The sequence below is a fragment of the Diuraphis noxia genome, unplaced genomic scaffold (assembly GCF_037042655.1).
Source record: "Diuraphis noxia isolate RWA-SAM2 unplaced genomic scaffold, SU_Dnox_SAM2 contig0007, whole genome shotgun sequence".
In the NCBI taxonomy this organism is placed as follows: domain Eukaryota; kingdom Metazoa; phylum Arthropoda; class Insecta; order Hemiptera; family Aphididae; genus Diuraphis; species Diuraphis noxia.
This window is the reverse complement of record NW_028301717.1, coordinates 1,762,276-1,787,360: the sequence shown is the minus strand read 5'-3', so window position 1 is coordinate 1,787,360 and position 25,085 is coordinate 1,762,276. Positions and strand designations below refer to the sequence as shown.

The 25,085-nt window shown below is 27.7% G+C and overlaps 3 protein-coding genes across 5 annotated transcripts; 2 read left to right on the top strand and 1 right to left on the bottom strand.

The window, feature by feature from the left end:
• Window positions 1-3,589: 3,589 nt before the first annotated feature.
• LOC149054382 (elongator complex protein 3-like) lies at window positions 3,590-9,087 on the top strand. The gene is made up of 10 exons (XM_089230237.1): window positions 3,590-4,698; window positions 4,986-5,233; window positions 5,326-5,529; window positions 6,812-6,966; window positions 7,037-7,325; window positions 7,396-7,613; window positions 7,703-7,835; window positions 8,024-8,148; window positions 8,221-8,402; window positions 8,913-9,087. The coding sequence occupies exons 1-10, from the start codon at window positions 4,683-4,685 to the stop codon at window positions 8,984-8,986; spliced, it is 1,644 nt and encodes a 547-aa protein (XP_089086363.1). The 5' UTR covers window positions 3,590-4,682; the 3' UTR covers window positions 8,987-9,087.
• Window positions 9,088-11,616: 2,529 nt separating this feature from the next.
• On the top strand, window positions 11,617-17,960 carry LOC107164736 (polyadenylate-binding protein-like). The gene is made up of 9 exons (XM_015512670.2): window positions 11,617-12,036; window positions 14,703-14,896; window positions 15,126-15,404; window positions 15,472-15,588; window positions 15,661-15,855; window positions 15,993-16,208; window positions 16,300-16,456; window positions 16,624-17,021; window positions 17,101-17,960. The coding sequence occupies exons 1-9, from the start codon at window positions 11,871-11,873 to the stop codon at window positions 17,269-17,271; spliced, it is 1,893 nt and encodes a 630-aa protein (XP_015368156.1). The 5' UTR covers window positions 11,617-11,870; the 3' UTR covers window positions 17,272-17,960.
• Window positions 17,961-22,370: 4,410 nt separating this feature from the next.
• Window positions 22,371-24,792, bottom strand: LOC107164726 (protein PRRC1-like). Of its 3 annotated transcripts, XM_015512654.2 has the most exons (9): window positions 24,538-24,792; window positions 24,401-24,476; window positions 24,054-24,146; window positions 23,876-23,954; window positions 23,573-23,805; window positions 23,380-23,485; window positions 23,146-23,304; window positions 22,774-22,963; window positions 22,371-22,699 (listed from the first exon to the last, which is right to left on the bottom strand). In XM_015512654.2, the coding sequence occupies exons 2-9, from the start codon at window positions 24,417-24,419 to the stop codon at window positions 22,592-22,594; spliced, it is 987 nt and encodes a 328-aa protein (XP_015368140.1). In that variant the 5' UTR covers window positions 24,420-24,476; window positions 24,538-24,792; the 3' UTR covers window positions 22,371-22,591. The 3 variants fall into 3 exon arrangements, with proteins under 3 accessions (XP_015368140.1, XP_089086506.1, XP_089086507.1); XM_089230380.1 differs by having other exon boundaries at window positions 24,401-24,792; XM_089230381.1 differs by lacking the exon at window positions 24,401-24,476.
• Window positions 24,793-25,085: the final 293 nt, after the last annotated feature.

Below are 25,085 nucleotides of genomic sequence, written 5' to 3'. Positions count from 1 at the left end.
AATCTAAATAACTGGTAAAATTTTCAAGTACCTAGGACTTATACTTTTTGTATAATAACAAATATTTAAAATCGTTTCAGGATAAATCGTTACCGTTACGCTATTTCGTAAAAATTTAAAATTCAAACGCACTTAAAATTTTTCCTATAATGATGCTTCGAATTTTCTCTATAGCTACATGGAAGCAAAACTTATGGAGAACTTAGTGTTGTATTTTTAATCCTTAGTTATAAACGCAAAAAATTTTATGATTTTTCAACTTCAAAATTACTTGCAAATTTTCGCGTTTTGGACAGATTTCGTAAAATTTTGAACTATAAACGCTTATAAAAAAAAATTGTGACTTACGATTTTTAATTATTTTTAGCTACAATAAGAACAACTCATAAGGAACCTTGTATTAAATTTTCAAGTTTTTTTGGTCGTCCAAAATTTTTACCGACACTTCAAAAAAAAATTCTCAAAAAACATTTCAGTGGTGTATAAATAACTCAAAAAAAGTAAAAAAATTTTGAAAATTAAACCGTATATAGATAACACTAACATAAACATTTGGTGAAAATTTCAAGTATTTAAAGTGATTAGTTTTTGAATTACAACCATATATAAAAAAATCGATTTGGTCGAAAACTGATTTTGCGTAAAAATTCCCGTTTTTCTGTCATTTTAGATTCTGAGCGGAGCGATGAATGTATTGATTTTACCATGATGTGTGATTTTTTTTTTTTTGTGTGTCATCACGTTTTGGGGCAGTAAAAATGCTTCGATTTTTGACTTCAGTACCTCGTTCGATCAGAAAGTGAATCTAGTTGGTACTTTGGGGGGTCAAAAGTAAAAAATTCTTAATACTTTTCTAAATAATTGAGAAAAACAAACTAAAAATTAAGGGAAAAACGGGAAATTTTACGCACACTCATTTTTCGACAAAATCGATTTTGGTTTTTGATGTAACTTTAAAACAAATGGCCATAGATACATGCAATTTTCACCTAATGTTTATATAAGTATATTCTATCCACCATGCAATTTTCAAAAAAATTCTACTTAAGTTGAACTATTCATAGGCATTTCAAATTTTCGATCATTATTAGTTTTTTTAAAATTAATATCGATAAAAATTTATTTGTTGGGTAGAAAAGCTTGAAAATTAAATACAAGGCTCTTAACATATTGTTACAATAGCAGTTGAAAATTAAAAGAAATTCATAGTCACAATTTTTTTTTATAAGCATTCAAAGTTTGAATTTTTACAAAATATGTAAAAATCACGAAAATTCACAAATTATTTTAAGCTAGAAATTCATAAAAAATGTTCTTTTTAAATCTAAGATTTAAAAATTTAATACAAGATTCCTTACAATTTTTTCAATCTTTATCACAAATAAAAATTCCACCTGAAATTCAAATTAAATTTTTATGAGCATTTGAAATTTAAATTTTTACAACATTGGATTTTCACTTTTAGCGATTTCCTTATTTTGGTGTAACTCTAAAACAAATTACCACAGATACTTGAAATTTTGACTGAATGTTTATATAGGCGTGTTATATATTTGATAAAATTTTCAAAATATTTAGATTTGTTTTGAGCTGTTTACTGACATTTTAATTTTTCAACTTTATTAGTTTTTTTTTCTATAAATATCGATAAAAATTTATTTGTTCGGTAGAAAAGCTTGAAAATTTATTACAAGGCTTCTAACACATTGTAACAATAGAAGTTAAAAAATATTAAAAATTCGTAGGCACAATTTTTTTTTATAAGCATTTAAAGTTCAAATTTTGACTAAATACGTAAAAATTACGGCAATGTTCAAATTATCTTAGATAGAAATTCATAAAAGTTTTTCTTTTTAATTCTAAGATTTGAAAATTTAATACAAGGCTCCTAACATATTTTTACAATAGAAGTTGAAAAATAAAAGAAATACTTAGTCACAATTTTTTTTTATAAGCATTCAAAGTTTGAATTTTTACAACATATTATGTAAAAATCACGAAAATTCGTAAATTATTTTATGCTAGAAATTCATAAAAAATTTTCCTTTTATATCTAAGATTTGAAAATTTAATACAAGGCTCATTATATATTTTTACAATAGCAATTGAAAAATAAAAGAAATAGATAATCAAAATTTTTTTTATAAGCATTTAAAGTTCAAACTTTGACTAAATACGTAAAAATTACGGCAATGTTCAAATTATCTTAGATAGAAATTCATAAAAGTTTTCCTTTTTAATTCTAAGATTTGAAAATTTAATACAAGGCTCCTAACATATTTTTACAATAGCAGTTGCAAAATAAAAGGAATACATAGTCACAATTTTTTTTTAAGCATTCAAAGTTTGAATTTTGACAACATATGTAAAAATCACGAAAATTCGCAAATTATTTCAAACTAGAAATTCATAAAAATTTTTCTTTTTAAATCTAAGATTTGAAAATTTTTAATAATCTATAATATATCCTAGACAGATAAACCGTCTTCGCTCAGAATCGTTTTTTTGTATACAATGATATAATATCATTGGATTCAAATTTAATTCCATCCATTACAGTAACCCACTTGTAACCTACTGTACAGCAGAGCGACATACACGACTTACCCGCCTTTTTTTTGTTTTGTTTTTCTCGATTTTTTTTGAAAACTATTGGAAAATGTTTACTTTTGACCTTTATAATGCACCAAGGATCTTCAATTTTACATCGGAAACCACCCCCAAAGTTTGAAATCGAAGCATTATTTCGACTAGTTATGCTGTACACAGACACAAAAAAAAAAAAACAAAAAAAAAAAAAACACACATTGTAAAATCAATACATTCATCACTTCGTTCAGAATCTTAAATAGGTAAGTAATTATTTAGTTTATTAATTATGAAATAAAAAAAAATGTTGTTGAAAATTGATATTAAATATTATCAATACACCAACAATGAAAAATAATTGAAAATAATGTAAATAATTACAATTTACAAAAAAAGTGAATTTATTTTTAGATTAGAACTTTCTTGTTGTTAATGTTATTATTGTCGTTTAACAGTATTTAATATGTTTTGCATGACAAATGATTAGGAGTTTTACAAATATAACGAGAAAGATCGTTAAATTAACGATGAAGTCATGGAACAATTTGACTCATCTACAATACAATGTCGTTTAAAGCTAAACAATGTTTAAAACTCTATTGTTATTCTTAACACTGTATTAATTATTATATTTTTTGATATAACTTATTAATTAATTAATACCCCTGAGTTATGTTATAATTTGAGTTATGAATGTATTAGTTATTATTTTATTAAGTACCCAAAAGTGAGAAAAAAACAGTAATATGTAATATCCAATTGGTAAATGTATAAATCATTTTTTTAAAATTTTAAATACATTAAAATAGAGAACAATGATGAAACTGCTGCAATTATAATTAATTATTAGGTATATTATATAATTATTAAAAATGATGTTACTTTAAAAATTGAATAAAAGTAATGTTTGAGGGTATATATATAAAATTATAAACTATAAAAATTAAAAATGGATAGTTTTTTATAACATTTATCTATATAATTATATAAAGAACTATATAGAATTTTAATGTATTTTAATAATATAACAATATTGTTTGTTCTTATAATGTTAGGGCCTAAGCCTCCACTGGTTTATGCATCCCGAGTAATGTTTGCAACCCCTGATGTTTTGCTAAAATTACGTCACTACTACTAGGCATTAAAAATGCACTTGAATAAACAATTTGATTAAATTATTCTTACTTTGAAATAATTGAATGTTAAGATGAGGACGTCGCACTCGCGGGTGTTGTCTCCGTCTTACACTCGTACCTGCGACACAAATGGTTTTAGACGTTTTAGTTCACCATAGTTTCGATAGTCGTGTGCTGTCAGTTTTGATGTTATAAAATGATTTATAATAATATACGGTTGTTAAAATAATTTTGAATTTTCGCGGGTACTTACCACTACAGAATCACAAACTGAGATATTGTTACACCTACAGGATGCCGAATTGCCGAACGACATCTTGATTCGAGGACAGAATAAATGAAATTATTAAAAAAAAAAATTTATTCGTGAAATATTATTCTGTGTTATTAATTACTACGTGTTTTCGATTCTCGGGATTTTCTTTTTTCTCTAAAGTTTTTTTTTTTTGGTAATAAACTAACAACATAGAACATGTTCTTTGATAATAATAATACTTGGTCGTTGTTTCATGGTATAAACCTTATAATCAAATCAACTTTTTTGTTATCAATTTATCTCGATTCACGTGGTAGTATCTATTCTTTGAAAAATTGAAACCTTTCATTTGTAGTATGCAGTAGACAGTAGTAATTATTTCAAACTTTCAAAGTACGAGTTCTGCGTACTGTTATGGAATCATAATAGTTATTACCTTAGTATTTATATAGAATATTTGACTACGAACTTACGATTTAACACTTACTAATTAGTGGCTACTGCCTGCACTACTGTTTGATTGCATAAGCATCACTACATCAAGATCCAAAACCAAGTACACCTCTATAAATATTATTATTAAGAGGATAAGACAAAAATAAGTTTGTACTTTGGATAAGCAAATCAATTTTCAACAATATTATTTGAATGAATGTATTGTAAATTGTTATTGACAAGTTGCCAATTACTACAATTTAAACATGTCTGAAGTAGACGGTGAGTAAATAAACTTAAATACTTAGATATAGGTACTTAGGCACATAATGTTAAGCTTACTTTCATACTACCAACAATATTGTATCAAAAGAATTTGTTTTTTTATTGGTTATTTGACTAATTTTATTAAATTGGCTTCATATTAATTTAAAATATATAATAACTTGTTTAAGTTGAATAAATTAAAGTTTCCAATTCTTAATAACACAAAAGTATAGTATAAATTAAAAATTTTATATATTTTTATGAATGTTCTATTTTATTTTATTTTTAAAATTGTTTTGTAGAACACATATCCAAATTAAGCCATGAGGAACGGATGGTTTCTACAGTTGCTGAAATCATTCAAAAATTGTTAATTGCACAAAAGGAAAACAGAGATGTAAATTTGAATAAGTTGAAGTCTCAAATATCATCAAAATATGGACTGAAATCATCTCCCCGGCTTGTTGATATCATTTCAGCTGTTCCCAATGACGCAAAAAAATTATTGTATCCAAAGTTGAAAGCAAAGCCTGTTAGAACAGCTAGTGGAGTGAGTATGGAAATTTAATTACTAATCACCTACTTATATTTAAATAAAAACTTCATTTTTATGCTCATATACATTAATTTACAATCATGTAGGTAGCAATTGTTGCAGTCATGTGTAAACCACATCGTTGTCCTCACATAAATATGACTGGAAATATATGTGTGTATTGTCCTGGTGGTCCAGATTCAGATTTTGAATATTCTACACAGTCATATACTGGATATGAACCTACTTCAATGAGAGCTATTCGAGCACATTACAATCCATATGTACAAACCCGCCATAGAGTTGAACAGGTACCTAGGTGTTGTGACATTAATTTAATCATAGTGTGTATTATACATTTTGTTACATATGTAAATTATTATTCTAGGTAATTTTTATGTTTTAAAAAAAAAAATATTGTTAAAAGCTTGAAATGAATATAACACTTCATTTATTACAATTTATTACACTCAGGACTATTAGTATTTAATTTTTTTATTTCAGAGATAATAATTTTCTAATAATGTTGATGCAGAACTATTAAAAGTATTAATTATTAAACAAGTTTATTTTTCATTGATGACAGAAGATTACATAAGTACAATGAAATGAAAAAAGGTTACTCTAAAAATGTATCGTCTTATTGTCTAAAAAACTACTTATTTGTTCAATACTCAATATTTATGCATCAACATTATTAGCAAAGTAATCTATGTCTATTTTTATTTTACTTTTGTGAAATAAAAATTTTAAACAAACACTACTAAAAAAAATGTTTCAATAAGAGTAGTAGTTTGTTATATCCCTCCCATAATTTTTCGCCCTGTCACTTGGCAACTTAACATCATCAATATTTTATCTAATCTAAAATTTAAAATACTGATATTTCTCTGTTTTTTTTTTGATATTGTACATTTAGGTTAGTCTAGAATATAATCAATGTATGGAAAATAGGTACCTAAATAGTATTTATAATATTTGAAATATTGTTTCATTATGTTTTAATCATGACAGTATATCTATTTGTAAATATATTGTAGTCTTGTATAATTGAAAGTGGGTAGTGGATACCTATCTTACAAACGTTAGTTTATTATAAAATATTATTAAAAATGTATTTTAATGAGTTATTTTCCTCAAAATGTAATGTTGTCATTAAATTTCTTTTTTTTTTTTTAATAATAATAATGTTTATTGAATATTTAAAATCTACACTATGTGTACAGTGAGTAAATTTGAGGATTTAATTTTTACAACAAATCATTTAAACAAATAAAATGTGTGACATTGAATGATTTTTATAAAACTATCTTATTATTTTACATGAGATATTAATAAAATTATTAACTATGCTACTAATAAACAGTTTATTATTATCATTATTATTATTATTTATTGTTACTTGAAAGTTTAAACGATACATATACAAATAATATCATTGTACAATGAATGGTTAACCTGGTGGTGGGGTGATAACAAATAAGTATTTAACTATATAAACAATGTTTTTTATTGTTAATTTTAAACTGTACATATTTTAAGTTTTATATTTAATTTTAATAACTATAAATTATGTTTATTGTTTGTTTATAGCTAAAACAATTAGGTCATAATGTTGATAAAGTTGAGTTCATTGTGATGGGAGGTACTTTCATGAGTTTACCTGAAGACTACCGAGATTATTTCATCAGGAATTTGCATGATGCTTTGTCTGGTCATACCAGTTCCAATGTTCGAGAAGCTGTCAAGTATGTGTTAAACTATAATACATTTTTATTTTGGAAAAATGTTTGATGTTAATTTATTGTTTTTACTTAGATACTCGGAAAGAAGTAATGTAAAATGTATTGGGATTACAATTGAAACTCGACCAGATTATTGTTTGAATAGACATTTAACCGACATGTTAAATTATGGATGTACACGATTAGAGATTGGTGTGCAATCTGTGTTTGAAGATGTTGCACGAGACACTAACAGAGGGCATACAGTTAAAGCAGTTTGTGAAACATTTAATCTTGCTAAAGACTGTGGTTTTAAAATTGTATCACATATGATGCCTGATTTACCTAATGTAGATCTAGAAAGAGACTTTCAACAGTTTAAGGTATAATTTAACTATATAAATAGGTTAAAATATATTATATAATTGTTTGACTTTATTTATTAATGTTCAGGAATTTTTTGAAAATCCAGCTTTTCGTGTTGATGGTTTAAAAATTTACCCTACTCTTGTAATGAGAGGTACTGGTTTATATGAGCTGTGGCGTAGCGGACGATACCGTAGTTATTCACCATCTGAATTAGTAGATTTAATTGCTCATATATTAAGTCTTATTCCTCCGTGGACACGTGTGTATAGAGTTCAAAGAGATATTCCAATGCCATTAGTTACGTATGTATAATATAATATATAATATCTGTTTAAAATTACTTATTAGATTCTTTAATTATTTGTCTCATATTACATTTTTTTTTTCATAGATCTGGAGTTGAACACGGGAATTTACGAGAACTGGCTTTAGCAAGAATGAAAGATCTTAACTTACAATGTCGGGATGTTCGAACTAGAGAAGTCGGAATTCAAGAAATACATAATAAAATTCGCCCATTTGAAGTATATCATAATATAAATTATTACATAAAAATTATAATCGTGCTTAGCAAATTAAAAATAATGTAAATTAAAAATGTAATATTTATAGACTGATAGAAATTTTTTTTATTGTTTTAAAGCATTCTTCATTCTACATAGTTAATACTTAAAAGTACTTGCTTAGTATTTTATTTTTAATTTTATTTTAGATTGAATTGATACGTAGAGATTATGTTGCAAATAATGGATGGGAAACATTTTTATCGTATGAAGATCCCGAACAAGACATTTTGATTGGTTTATTAAGATTGCGCAAATGTACAGATTCATTTAGGTAAAAATATATTTTTATTTTATTTTGTTTTTAGAACTTTATAAATTAATATTTTGCTTACTATATTTATAGACCTGAATTAAAAGGAAGAGTTTCAATTATACGAGAACTACATGTATATGGTAGTGTAGTTCCTGTTCGAGCGAGAGATCCAACCAAATTTCAGCATCAAGGATTTGGTATGCTATTAATGGAAGAAGCTGAAAGAATATCTTTAGAGGAACACAAGTCTACCAAAATAGCTGTTATTTCAGGTTTGTGTATATTTCAAATTTTAATTATTTCATGAATTAAAATTTATACCATAAATATAACTTATTATTTGTGTTATGATGTATCACTGTATCAGTATATCAGAAACTTCCATATTTAAATCATTAAATGGCGTAATTTATGTTAGTTTACAGTAGACTCCACTGCCTAATATTTCAACCCATACAACATGACTGGTCGTGCAATTGCTTTATAAAAAAAACTACCTTATATCTCGAGGGCATCCTCTTATCATACAAAATAGCTAACATGTTCTCTCCACTTCACGCATTATGCTGTTTTCTTGATTGTCATTTTTTTGTGTCACCAATTCCAAGCTGCACTTGAATGAACCTTTTTACAACACTCTGCTTCATCCCCCATCTTCATCACATGCCTTGCTCCTCATATTGATAACTTCAAAATAATATACGATTGTCTTTTTTACACTCATACTTTTATATAAAAATTGTATGCGAATGCCCACTAATTATTATATTTCTTTTTTTTAGGTGTTGGTACTAGAAACTATTATAAAAAACTTGGTTACCACTTAGATGGACCTTATATGTCAAAACAATTATAATTGTTGTTGTAATAGAAGATATCTTAACAAGGTAAAAATAAAAAATAAATGAAATATTATATAACTATTTTTCTTGAATAAAAACAAAGTTATTTCACAAATCATTAGTGTTATTAATTAATTACATTCAATATTATTTTATTACATAATCATTATTTTGTATAAAATAAACTCGACTAAAATTTTGTACCTTAAAGAAAGACATGGTGGACACTTCCAAGTGGAACTTGGAGTTGGTAGTGTTTATTGTTGATCTATAGGTACAAATTAATTGTTAAGTATAATATCTTTCATTGTTATTGTAAGCGATGTTAAAATAAATAAATGTATGAAATATATTATTGCTATTAGAACAGATAATTATATATTATATAATATGATTCATTATATTATGTAAAAAGAAATACAAAACATGCAGTGTTGAATGCAGACAATTTTTCTGGGGGGGGGGCACTTTTTTTTCATTGGTGGATGGTGATACGTCATTTTAGTATTATGAATTATATCTATTAATAGGTAGTTATTCTTATTACAATTTATAATTTAGACATTTCAAATTTATATAAAACTTTTTTAATTTTTAAATCAATCTAAGGTTGTCACACATTATAAATTGTATTACCTATTATTATTATTTATTGCAATTCAGAAATTATAAGTATTGAAAAAATTACAAAATAAATTAGAAACCCATTACCTAATTATTTATATTTAAATTAGTATTGTGCATTTAATAAATAAGTACATTTTGTTGAAAGTCAGAAAGTTGTATTTGTCACGGGGGGGGGGGGGGGCGAAATAAATTTCAGGGCGAACGCCCCCCTCCCTGAAGTATACCTGGATTCAACAATGAAAACATGCTAAATTAAAATGTATATAAAAACAATGTATATTGGGTCACAAAACACATTTCAGTATACCTTAGTACTTTTTCCAACAAACATTAAAAAAATATGTAAAACTAAAATATAAATATTTAACCTAATCATTATTTAGATAAAATGAATATAAAATACAAATATTTATACTTTTATAATTTTAATAAACTTATTAAACGTACATTTTACGTACCTATCTATATTGTAGAGATGTTAAACACTGACCATTGTTTAGTATATAATATGTAGGTATTTGTGTATTTTGAGTGCTGTTCCAGTTACCTACAAACAAATAAGGAGCTTGATATAAGAAACTAGTGGTTGACTGTTGAGAAATAGTATTTTCTTATTTTTGTGAGATAATTAATACTATTAAGTATTTAAGTGATTGGGAATTGTTATTTTCTTCATTTATTGACAAAATATAAGTAAAGCGTTATTTTTTTAATCCTTTTTGTTCAATATTAAATTGTTTGTTGTTTACTTGTAAAATTAAACTTATCACTTATTTTGTAACACAATCTTGAATTTTGAAGTAGACATTATAACTACCTAATAATTCATTTAAATTCAAATATTTCAAAATGCTCTAATCGTCTTAATAATTTCTGAAAAATTGTGTCTTTAAATTAGATATGAGATATGGGTTAAATGATTACGGAAATTATAGTCAAGCGCTAACAAAGAATGCCTAAGACTAAATAAATTATAAAAACAAAGCTGGAATTAAATTTGATATTTTGTGAAGTACCTGAAATGCTAGATTACTTTTTATGTATACTTTTAAATGTATTTGTATTTAATTACTGTAAAAATTTAAAAAAAATAACTTAACGAAAATTCATTAGTTTAATAACGGTGTCTTTCCTTGGATTTGTATTAATTTATTTGTTTAGGGCAACTGTAATATTTCAAGTTTAATACTTACCTAATTGTGGAACGAATAATATTAATCACACGTTTATTTTATAAAATTTCGAATATTAGGTTGTTTTGAGTGCAATACTCTATTATCATTATTACCTTCATACACTACTTCTGATAAAATAAACTTTAAATAAGGTTAACATGATTATTCAGAGTTTGTTTTAAAATAGGTTAAAAATCTAGCTATTTGGATTTTGGAGTTTATAGACAACAACTTAATATCTAATGCTTTAACATATTTAATATATTAAGTACTAAAAGTTTAAAAAATATCCATCATTACGATAATTGAAATTCTATGTAATAATCATTGTAATACAAAAAAATTTAATGTTATTATCGATTTTTCTAATAATAATTGGCTTATAATAAATGTAATGGTATTTCAAACTCATAGTATTTTATAGATGAAACGGATGGATAAAGAATTATTTTTCATCAGATTTTAACAGATTGAAATACAGTTTATGCTTACATCTTCAATTATTTCCATTGCGATGGCATGACAAGTAACAACAATTATAAATTTATAACAAATTTAATTTTTCATAATGACAGTCAACAAATGAAAAATTTTAACATAGTTTTGGTGGGAATTAATTTGGATTTCGAATATTTTTTGTCGTTAGGGAGGCAAGCCTGACAAATGTAACCTTGGTCGAAGTTACGTCAGATGGTCGCTGAACCAGCACGCATGCGCATAACTTCGTCCGTCTGTTTGGAGGGGGTCGTCAACGGGAAACCTAAGCGTCATCTCGTAGAGTTAGCTCAGTGCGTTCGTTTTTTTCTCCAATTTTTCTTTTCAATACATGAGGTTGTGTCGTACGCGTCTACGAAACACAACCCATGAGGAATAGTGTAGTTTTTTAATTCAAATAAATTAAAAAACCCCAAAAAAATTATAAAATAAACTAAATTAACTAAAAAAAAAAGGAAAAATTACATAAAACATAAAAAAAATTATTATAATTTTGTCTACGTGCAAAATCCGAAAGAAAAAGTATATCGCGCACATTTTGCCGTAGTTATTATTTTCACTTCATCGAAGCTTAATTTGACGCAGCAACCAAAACAACGAAATGGCTTCGCTGTACGTTGGAGACCTGCATTCGGACGTGACCGAAGCTATGCTGTTTGAGAAATTCAGCACGGTCGGTGCTGTCCTGTCCATCCGCGTGTGTCGTGACATGATCACCAGAAGATCACTGGGATACGCCTATGTCAACTTTCAAAACATGGCGGACGGTGAGCTTTTTTTTGTGTATACGTCAAACGTGGCCGCTAACCATACGCGACCGATTTCTCTAGACCGAATTTTGTTTCCTCCGAATTTCCCCCCTTCCATCAAAACCGCCCCTTACTAATGCCACGTGTGGGTTTTTTTATCGTTAGCAAAACCTGTGAAATGGTTTTTTTCTCGATTTTCAACTGGTTAAACATTTACGAGCTGAGCGTTAGTGAAGGGGTCTGATGCACGTAATTCTGTTGGGTCAAAATGGGTACGTTCGTGTTGTACGTGGCCATGCGTTTGTCATGTTTTTTATCCCTCCCCCCACCCTCACCTGATAGCCATCGTTTGTTCACTTGGTGACTACCAACGAACATCGGCATTGATGACTGGATGGTTTCCGCCGGAACGGCAAACCCGTCTTATGAGTTATCACGTGCTTATGCCTTTTGGCACTGTCTGTTGATGTACAACTAACACTTCGGGTTGTACGCGTTCGAGTTTTTAATGGTTCATTTTTTTTTTTTTTTTTTATTACAGGTGTAGCGTGATAAAAAAAAAATTATCGAGAATACCTTTTTTTTGTTCTTTACATTATAATATATATTTTATTGACATCACCTATTATACCTATTAATAAATGATAATCGATTCCGCCATACACCGTTAACTGTCTGTCCTCTTTCCGATCAATAAGTTAGATCATCGTTTTTAGGAACCCAGAACCCTTAGTCTTATCAATTTAATTATTGATTAATGTCTCAAGTCTCAGTCAAATTCCGTTGGTAGCTGTTGCAGATAAAAATTTGATTTGTTGCAATGGAAAATGTGTACCTATTAGTGTGTTAAAGTGTATTATATACTTATCATACATTGAATATTATGCCATTGATGCAATAGCAATACTTTTTATCTTAACATGAATTCCATTTCCATTTTTTTTAATAAGTAGGTAGGTATGCTGGTTAACATCCTCATATCATAAAAATACGTAAAAATATGATATGATATGGTACTCTTGATTATTTTCGAGAACATAATAAAAAAAATCATTTAATTTATTTTATTAATTAACCTAATAGGTATTGCACTCTTTTTTATAATATTTTATTTATTAATGGATGTACTCAGTTAGGTACCTACTTACTTTCAAAATATATACCAATGAATAGGTATTTAAGAATTGATAACTGGTTGGTTATTAAAACAAGTTTTATTTAATTTATTAATAAAAGCGCTAGTAATAAAATAATCTTATACAGTCTAAATAGTATTATTACTTAGAAATTATTATAAAGTTTTAAATGTTTGCTCTACTATTATAATTCCTATAGGTTAGGTAAAATTAAGGTATAATTATTAGCAACAATATTTAATATTGGATAATATTTAATAAATAAACAATTCATTAAGTTATTGAATTGTAATTACCTAACATAAAATAAAATACTTAAGCAGGTACTTAATTAATTAATATTTATAATAGATTTAACAAACTAAGCATATATCTAAATAAATTTGCCATGATTTTTTAATAATTTCCTAAACAAGTACTTTCAGTTGAAACATAGTGTTGGGAATATTAATCTGATAGGTTTTAGAATATATTTTACTTGGATGTAATTATTTATATGATGATTAAATTCAAAGAGACAAGCATATACCTGAAATATAGTGTTGAAAACAAAATCTGATATTTGAACATTTACTTAGATAAGGTTAAATTTTTAATGATGATTACAAATAGACAAGCATATGTCTGAAACACAATGCTGTAAATATTAATCTGATAGGTTTTACAATGTATTTACTTTGATGTAATTATTTATATGATGATTAAATTCAAAGAGACAAGCATATACCTGAAATATAGTGTTGAAAACAAAATCTGATATTTTAACATTTACTTAGATAAGGTTAAATTTTTAATGATGATTACAAATAGACAAGCATATGTCTGAAACACAATGCTGTAAATATTAATCTGATAGGTTTTACAATGTATTTACTTTGATGTAATTATTTATATGATGATCAAATTCAAAGAGACAAGCATATACCTGAAACATAGTGCTGAAAACATAATCTGATAATTGAACATTTACTTAGATAAGGTTAAATTTTTAATGATGATTACAAATAGACAAGCATATGTCTGAAACATAATGCTGTAAATATTAATCTGATATGTTTTACAATATATTTTACTTGGTCATAAACTCATAACTATTAATTAATTTGATGATTAAATTCATACAGACAATCATATGTCTGAAACATAATGCTGAAAACAAATTTACGTACCTACTTGGGATTGTAAGCAACATGTTTGATATGCCATCTAAAAGTTCTTGATCATTGTTGAGCATAGATAATTTCGAATAGTCATTGAAATCTGTATTAGTTTGACCATATTTTTATTTATTGAAACTTATGATACATAACTTACTACATTTTCTTTCTATCAAAGTATTCTTGAACCCTCCACTATAAATACATTTTCAGCCCTTCCCTTTGAAGACATAAACCTTAATATTCCATTGTCAGAGACTGAGTCAATGTACCAAAAATATTAAGTAAATAATTTGGTGTTATGTAACACATTTATAGAACCTATTATTGAATATGCAATGCTCAGTAGTATTTTTACTTAATTTATATTGTGACATTTTTTTTATTGTAGCTGAACGTGCGTTGGACACCATGAATTTCGATATTCTTAAAGGACGTCCAATGAGAATTATGTGGTCTCAAAGAGATCCTTCTCTTAGAAAATCTGGTGTAGGAAATGTGTTTATCAAAAACCTGGATAGAAGTATTGATAATAAAGCCATGTATGACACATTTTCGGCCTTTGGAAACATATTGAGTTGTAAGGTAAATGATAATCATTTTATGTATAAATTCATTAAAATTATTAAATCAAGGGTTTTTATAAATCATTTTAAAAGTAATTTTTGATCAATTAGCCTTAGATTAGTTAAATTGTATTTTATGTTTTGTAATTAAAAACATAAATCCTATAAAATATTTGATAATAGCAGTTCAACACAATTAAGTATTTTTATTATTTTTAAATAATTGTATTTATTTTAAACTTTTATAGGTTGCTCAAGATGAGACTGGTCAATCAAAAGGCTATGGCTTTGTTCATTTTGAAATGGAACAATCTGCCACTCAATCCATTGAAAAAGTTAATGGCATGTTGCTCAATGGAAAGAAAGTATTTGTTGGTCGATTTGTTGGAAGAAAAGATCGTGAAAAAGAATTGGGTCAAAAAGCTAAACTTTACACTAATGTTTATATTAAGAATATAGATGAAAATGTCACTGACAAAGAATTATTTGAGATGTTTGAAAAATATGGATCGATTACTAGCTTCAAGGTAATAATTCATACTTTTAATTAATTTATACAATATAGTTATTTATATATTTGTTTTATATTTTTAGGTCATGTTCAGGGAAGATGGAAGTTCTAGAGGTTTTGGATTTGTGGCTTTTGAAGATCCAGAAGAAGCCGAAAAAGCTGTAACTGAATTGCACGGTAAAGAAAGCCCAGAAGGAAAGGTTAGTGTATAATTATTCTGGAAATATAAACTTATTTTATGATATTTATGTTAATAAAACGACATATGTTAGACCTATTATGTAGGCCGTGCTCAAAAGAAAGCTGAACGTCAACAAGAATTAAAGCGTAAGTTCGAACAGTACAAAATTGAACGTATGAATAGATACCAAGGAGTTAATTTGTATGTCAAAAACTTGGATGACACAATTGATGATGAACGTTTACGCAAAGAATTTAGTGTTTTTGGAACTATTACAAGTGCTAAGGTAAATATTTAAATTATAAGTTTGATGACAGTGATATCTATTAAATTTTCTTAAAAGTAGTGCTGTAAGTCATGATTTAAACTATCGTCATGGCAAATTTTGTTCATATACTAAATTATAGTAAAATAAATTTTTAGGTGATGATGGATGATGGCCGTAGTAAAGGCTTTGGATTTGTATGTTTTTCTTCTCCGGAAGAAGCTACTAAAGCAGTAACTGATATGAATGGTCGCATTGTTGGTACAAAACCATTATATGTTGCATTAGCTCAGCGTAAAGAAGATCGTAAAGCGCATTTAGATTCCCAATATTTACAACGCAATACTAATATGAGAATGCAATCCATTGGCCCAGTAAGTTGACTATAGTTATTACTGCCTTGGATTCTAGATTAGTAATTAATTAATTTCAATTATATTTTAAAATATCATATTTTAATTACAGATATATCAACCTGGTGCTTCAAGTGGTTACTTTGTACCTACTATTCCTCAGCCACAGCGTTTCTATGGACCTACTCAAATGACTCAAATTCGTCCACAACCAAGATGGGCTTCCCAACCACAAGTTAGGGCTGGAGCACCACAAGCTGCTGCTGCAGGTATTTTTTGCAATTTTATTTTACTTTACTTTTAGATTTGGATAGTATTTGATAATTATTTGTGTATACACCATTGTCATGGATTTTTCAACATAAATTAACCATACTATCTAAATAATAATATGTTTCTTAACATTTGTGTTTATGATTTATAAAATATCTTTTAGGTTATCCAAATATGGCCACACAGTATCGAAACATTGGAGCCCGAGCTCCTGTACCTGCTGGTCAACAAGCTGCATTGGCTAGAAACGCCATGGTTGATAGAAACGCTAGACCAATTAGTGCAGCCCAACAACAAATGCCAGGTGCTGTTGCTGCTGGAAGTGTACGAGTTCCTGGAGCACGTGGTACAGGCTCTGGATATAAATATACTGCTAATATGCGTAATCCTCCTGGTCAAGCTCAAGGTATGGGACAAGCACAACCTGGTCAACCCCCTGCACCAGTACAAGCAGCTGTACATGTACATGGACAAGAACCACTAACTGCAACAATGTTGGCCACCGCTAAGCCAGAAGATCAAAAACAGATGTTGGGAGAGAGACTTTTCCCTCTTATTCAGGTAAAATTTCAATTTATACTTGTAATTATATATTTGAGAATGTATTATTAATTAATAATTATTCAATATTATATTGTAGCGTATGTACCCGGAATTGACCGGTAAGATCACTGGTATGTTGTTGGAGATCGACAATTCAGATTTGCTTCACATGTTGGAACATCACGAATCTTTGAAAAACAAAGTAGAAGAGGCTGTTGCTGTTCTTCAAGCCCACCAAGCACAACAGACCCAAGTGAAGAAAGAATAGTTGCGCGCCCATCATGACTTTTTCTTCATTATTACATTTTATACAAATATTTGTTTAAAAATTTCTTTTTCATTAATAACATAATTTTTTTTTATACAGTGGGAAAATAAAAACTTTATACGAGTAAAAAATTGAGCGCATAAAAAACATAATTAAAAACCAACAAAAAAATGGGAAAACTTAAATAATGTAAAAAAAAAAATACAAATAATTGAACCAAACTGAAATATAGTGCGGTTTCAATTACAGTAGTAATGTCACAACATTTTATGGAAATTTTGTTTTTGATAAATTATCAAATTAAAAAATTGACAATTAATAAAATTATATCTTGAATATTGTCCTCTATATTACATTGGCCTTGTTCTAAAACTAATGAATTTTTTTTTATAAAAACAATAATACTTATTGTGCTTGCCAATGAAATTTTTTAAAAAAATGGGACTTTAAAGATCATCACAATAAATTTGTTGTGCTTACTACTGCTAATTTTCCGTTCATTCTCATTACTCAAAACAATGCATTTCATTGGTCAATAGAACTTTTGTTAACAATAAATCTTTTGTTCTACAATATAATATCTAAAAAAATTACACATTTGGACTATTTGTTGCATATTTATTCTCTGTTGTTTAAATTTGTATTCCAAGTACCATTGAATTATACATAAAATTTTACAGACCTATAAATGGTATATTCAGTCATTATTTCCTTGTTTAATCGATCCTGTAAAATATCTTTCATTCAATATTCATTTAGATTCTACTAAGAAGTTGTGATTGCAAATATAGTAAGAATTTAAAATGTGTCTTGTCAAAACTAAAATATTCTATATTACTTTAGTATAAGTATGTTATACTTGGAAGTATAACACTATACCAGGAGTGGCAAATTATTTGAATGCTATGTGCCAAAAATTACCTTTTTTTCTAGTGCGTCTTAATAAAAATATATTTATTTCATATATATAATATATATAATATATATATGAATATAATATAATATATTTTTGTGTGCCATTGCTGCACTTAACTATTGAGCCCATTACTTTGTGTATTTCTGTATTCAAGATTTGTTTTTATACAATATACAATTTATTAAAATCTTAAGCATATAATAATTCTAAATCAACAACAAACTTATTCTCTATAATTAAAAAAATAAGTGTCACCAAACATGGTTACCTTATCTATAATTAATTACACTATACTACCTAGTGTAAAAGAATGGTTTGAGTAGGTATCATTGGCTATGATCAAACGATCAAAATCTGTTAACTGGATCAAAAAAAAACTTGATTTTACATAAGTTAGAAATATTTTATAAAAAAAAACATACTAACGAATTTCATATTTACCAAGTATCTATCTCCAACATATATAACAAAAATCTTTTATTATTTTAATGACCTAATTTTCTACAAGACACTAATATATCAACTAGAATTTTCAATGCTCCATACAATTTCTAAAATTGTGTTATTAACTATTTAAAAGCATAAGAAATTTGTATTAGTTTTTATTAATTATTGTTGAAAATTGAATAAAGTCTTTTTAAGTTAAATTGACAAAAAAAAGTTAATTAACAATAGTTTTTTATGTACGCCTAAAATTAGAATTTTTAAATTAAAGTTAGAAATCCATAAAAATATATCTAAAGTTTTGAAAAATTAATACAAGGTCTTATGTTACATCTTAAAATTTTTCCTGAAAATCAGATTAACTTGTTGATTTTAATGAATGTTTGAAGTTGAATTTCTAGACCGTGTATTGGATTCATACTGTTAACTAAAAATTTTTTTTTATTTTGTTTTAAATCGAAAACAACACTAATATATAGAAATGTTTTTATCATTCTTTATAATATGTTAGCCGTAGCTTTGTTTGGGAAATTTGTTAATACAAATATAAAATCATTAAGCTTACTGTTTAAAAGGCACTATAGTGTAAGTGGATAGACAAAAAAAACCGATATTATTTTATTTTTACCCACAGCATTGGAAGTAGATATGGATATTCAGATAGGTAAAACTGTGTAAGCAGTAGTCTGTGTGATATAATAAAATACAATTTATTTTTTAATATAATAGCCATACGGTTTTAATTTAAAAGTTATTATATTATTATAATTACATAATTATTACTAGCTATCGCCTATATTATCTTTGGAAAACAACATATTCCTTCGCAGTGGCGTAAATTGGGTTAAATTGTTAGGGTTGCAATCAGTTTCCCGGTTAGACACACTTTTTGGGGGCTAAGCCCCTAATACCCTCCTACAAAGTTTTATATTGTTCTAAATATAATATAAGTAAAAAGTACACAATCTCTACAAAATTATTTTAACCTTAAACATATATAGTATCTATTGGTGACTGGTATGTATATGAATATACAATATAAATAGGGTATATTATAATTAATTACCGTCAATAGAACATGCATAATTTTCTTAAACAATATACGAAGTATATTACAGTAAATACAACAGTTTTTTTTAAATCTAGACTCTAATAATTAATTGTATCAAACTTGTTCAATAATAATATTATATTACCTGACGTCCTGATAAATTAATTTACAGATTAAATATAAATTGTTTTATTTGTCAAAATTGTAGTTTTAATACAATGTAAATCAGTAATATATTTTAACCGCTACTTTAAACTTAATACATCATACAAATCAGAAGTTATAAAATATGAATTTAAAGTAAAAATAGATGCTTACATATTCGATTCGATATTTTTACAAGAAATGTGTCTATTTTAGCAAGCTGTTGAAACACTTTTAATTTTGCATCATTCGCGGAATAAGAAATAAATACAAGTGTCAAAAAATAAATGAATATGTAAAAAAACAAATAATTTTAATTTTAATCTATAAACATAAAATAGTGAAACACGTTTTCACTATTAATATTCAGCTACCATTGAGATTCAACTCTGTCGATCACAATAAATACACATTGGTAGGTATATTAATAGAAAATAGTAAAAAACAAAACTATAAGAAAATGTGGAAAGTATAATATAATATATAATAATAATTCCAGTGATTCAAAACCAAAAAAAAAAATTTGTTCTCAAAATAGAAATTAGTTAATTAATTGAATAATTATTGATATTTTAATTTTTTGAAAACTGAAATCGTGATTTTCGGGGTCACAATAAGACACTCTTGCAACTCTATAATATTTTCAAAGGTCGCAAATGCAACCCCGTGCGACCCCCAGTTTACGCCACTGTTCCTTCATCGGAACTTGATTGCAAATGCACCGATGCACTTGTGTAATAAAAGTCAGCCACATTCTACCAAGTCCAGAAGTATGAGATTTATAGCTGGCAACAAAATTTTGGAGAAAAAAAAAAACAATAAATTGCTAAACTTTTGTGAATGTATCACTAAATTTTCAAGCTTTTTAACCAGTTAAACATTTAATTTTTTACTATTGATGTCCGTCGAAGAAAAACTAAACTTTGCCAATTTTATGGGAAAAGTAGTGCTCATTTCTCACAGGTATTATACATATTAATATTGTTTAACATTTTCTAAAAAAAATCAATTGTTCTTTTACTGTCTGTCTTAGGCTGGTGCATATCGATAATAATAATTAGTGAATATATAACAAAAAATATTAATTTTAATGTACCGACGAGGTAATTAATTATTATTGTTATTTTGGCAGTCCAATATTATTAATTTAACGAAAAATGTGCGATGCGCATTCAATCTATCGCGCTAATATTCTGACGATTTACCAACTATCTTTTCGAATATATTTTTAACTATATTTTTCAGATCAATAAAATGTCCTTACAGTTTTCCCTCATGTTTTAAGTGTTATATAAATGTATTTTCCATAATATTTTACGTATTTATTGTTCGTATATCTAAAACAATTTTTGTATATTTTCACTACTTAAGCTCCTATGACTCCCACAAGCCCTAATTATAATATTGTATTATCAATAATATAGTCTTGTTGCAACGATAGATTTATCGTTTATTCATTGAATTTATATTATTAATCTGTTGTTTGTTCTTGTACGCAGGATTTTAGGTCGGTTAGGGTTTTACGCGAGTAAATAATTTTAATCATAATAAAAAATTAAAATAATTTGCCAACACTTTTTATATAATTAGTCATAATAAATTAACAATTTCATTTAAATCTATATCTAAAATTACCAACGGTCGACTCTGTGTATTGAAAATTTGAAATGGTGATAAATAAGATTTTTTTGTAAAATGAAAAAATTTCAGGGGGGGCCAGAATTTTACCCCTGGTGATACTTGCATGTGTTGTCTCCGTCTTACAAGTGCGTAACATAACACATTTTACGGTCAGCTGCTCACGTTTAACTCCGATAGTTTAAAACTTGGAAGTTAATCGACCTCTTAGAAAAATTAATGGTTACATTTTTATCTTGGGCTTCTTATTATATTTTAATTTCAATGCAAGTTATGAGTATTTTAAAATATTTTAAAATATTGTAAATTGTTTTTATACATCTTAAAATACCTACTCACAATTCACTTTAAAATTAAAATACAATAAAAAGCCTACAATAAGCCCTTGATAATAATGTTACCTTTAGTCTTTATAAGAGGTCAATTCACTCTAAATTTTAAACTATCGGAGTTAAATGTGTTCAGCTGAGCGCTAAATGTGTCATGTTACGCACTTGTAAGATGGAGACAACACATGCAGGTATCACAGTCCTCTTAAGTGTTTCTAATAAGCAATATAAAGCCAAGACGTGTAAGTGTTTAGGAACGGATTTAAATGATTAATAAATTATGTAACGTGTTTGACTAATAATTAAATATTGTTTATTACTGTCATTCATCATATAGTTCCCAAACAATAAACTATAAGCATTTTATTATAATCAGTCATTGCTATTACTTACTATGCTCTTTTGTCATATTTTAATTTATGTCAATTAATATACACACTGAGTATAATAATTAAGTAGTGTATTTATGTGACATTGAATTTTATCAACAATTAATGAGTGAGCAGACTATATTTAATTACTAGGATAAATGATTCATAATATGATCTATGATGAAGAAAGTATAATAACAGCCAAATAATAATTAGATTTTTTTAATTAAGTAATAAGTATAGACATATTGTACAAATATATATCTAAAAATAACAGCGTGCGTACGGTAAAAAATAATTAAAAATCACAATCCAACGGGGGAGGAAAAAAAATACAAGTTTATAACAAAGTTTATTACAGTAATAATTAATAACCATATTAAAATAATAATTGATAAATGTTTCGAGCTCAACTATAAAAATGTCATTATTCCAGAGCATTTTTGTATGACATGGCCAAAGACACTGCAGCAGCCAACAAAGACGATCGTTGGCTCACACCGGTCATTACTTCTTGCCACTCAGATGGATGTACCTAAAACGTTTATATGTGACATGAAAACACAGTAATTCTTCGCAGTAGTCTCTGTCTGGTTAGGGTGGTTTTACTTTTAAGTTGCTGGCCATGAAATGTGCGACTGGTATACTGAATCCGGTTGAGATGTGTTCATAATCTTTGGGTGTATCGTCACTAATCAATCCAACAATTGCTGCTGGTACAGGCACACTTTGGGTGTAGACTTCTAAATCTATATTTCGTTCCATGTCATTAAGTTTCAAAAGACCAAATTCATACCATCTAATTGGGAAAAAATATAACTTAATAATTTTGAATTGACCGTAATTGAATTGTAACACTTTGGACCTTTGGAGAAAGAGTTTTGTAACTCATTCAAACATATTTCCCGCTAAACATTATATGTGGTAAAATAAATGGTCCATAAGTTGTTTGTCATGTTTTTTTAGCAAAATTCAACTTACTTGGATTCTATTGGTTCTACAATAAATCTTTCAAAGGAGACGACAGGACCTTTTACCACATGTAATCTAACAGAATCAATGCAATATTTTGTGGCTTTGGATGCAGCAGAAAATCCGACAAGCTGTGCGGCAAATGGTTGATCTGGTGCTTCAAGTCCTCTAAAATAGATACCACATAATGTCTTATGAAATAAACTACAAAAATGTAATTAAGTTCATATAAAAGTTGGCTACTTGACGACTGCTTTTCCAAAAACTTTTTGAAATCCTTCTCTTACTGCACTGACGACTATTTCTTTTTCAGTAGCAACAACAATATCGGTGTTATCAAATGTATTGGCTAACAAAAATAACAGATATAAATACAAATTGAATAATACAAGATTTAACAAAACAATTGAATATTAACGACTGTTTAATTATTTACGATTTAATGTATCTTTCATTTGTGGGTCTAATGTGGTGAGTACTGCGTCCACTGAATTCTTTGCTTTTTCTGCAACAATTGAAAAAATACTAGAACTACTGCCCTTCATCCAGTTAAACAAATCAGCTTTGCTCGATGACTGATCACTTTTAGCTGCTTTATCAGTGACTGCTTCATTGGAAGGACTCATGGGTAATTCCATATTTTCTTCATTTTTACTAGTTATTACAGGCCTGTGAACAAATAAAATATAAGTCACATAATATTTAGATCACCATGACGTGGAAATTCAGGTGGACTTACGAAAACATTGGAGTGTGAAAGTTTTGACTAGTCACGTCTGTCGGGTTCAACACAGGGTTAGACTGGACAGGTCTGGGCTCTGTTGGAAAAATGCAATACGATGACTATTCAGATCAACCGAAATAACTGTGATAAAGAGAATGGAAAAATTTAAAAACTAAAGATCACGCATCGTTACCATTCAGAGCATCTGTAACAAAACTAGGCAACATCGTTGGTGGTGGTAGCTTCGAAAGGAGTTGATCGGCTTTCGACATTTTTCTCGTAGGATCTGTAGGGACAGAAAAATAAAAAATGTTACAATAGGTGCAAAATCTAAAACAAACTGTAATATTGGGCATGAGCAAACGATTTAGGATCAATTATGACGTTATACTGATTATGTAGACATTTTCAGAGTCGTCCGAATCGCCACACAGCCAGTGCGACAAAATATCGTTACAACGATCTGACGTAACGATACTCCATCGTTTTAATAATTATTGTTATTGTATTGATCACGGTCGTCATCGCGTTGACACTCACTCGTTGTCGATCCGTCCATGTCGACGAGTGCGGTACCCAAAACGTTTATCGTCGGTGAGAAAGTGATGATCAACAACTATCAACGTTGGTAAATAGGATATTATGACGAGCACAATATTCTCCTTTATCGTAATTACCTGCCGACCACGACTAGTACGCTGTCGTTCGGATTCTACAAAACGGCGACGACGCACAAATCCACAACGCCACTGATGACTATGATTGTGCACACGTAAACTGCACAAACTCGCAACAACGACGTCGGTCGGGATTGGCACTACAACCGCTGAACCGCACTGAACTACTAATTCAGTACTGAAGTTAAGTGGTAAATAGTAATAGTACCTATTCGCTATTTCACTATCGCTGTATCAGCTATCATTATCAATAATTGTACGACTTTGCTGTGTCTGTGTTGTAAAATAATTATTACCTATATAGAATTTTTACATAGACGATATAATATTATCACAGATAATAATAATTATTATTATTATTATTTACAACTGATGGGATCAGTTCTGCCCCGTGATAAGATATCCAAGATGATAACCAGGAACCGCATCGTAGATAATATTATACCACGGTGTGATACTTTATACCACAGACATACAGTGTGATTTTTTAATCGTGTTCACCCTCACTTTTCCCTTAATAGTCTGTAGATATCATATTCAAATTCTAC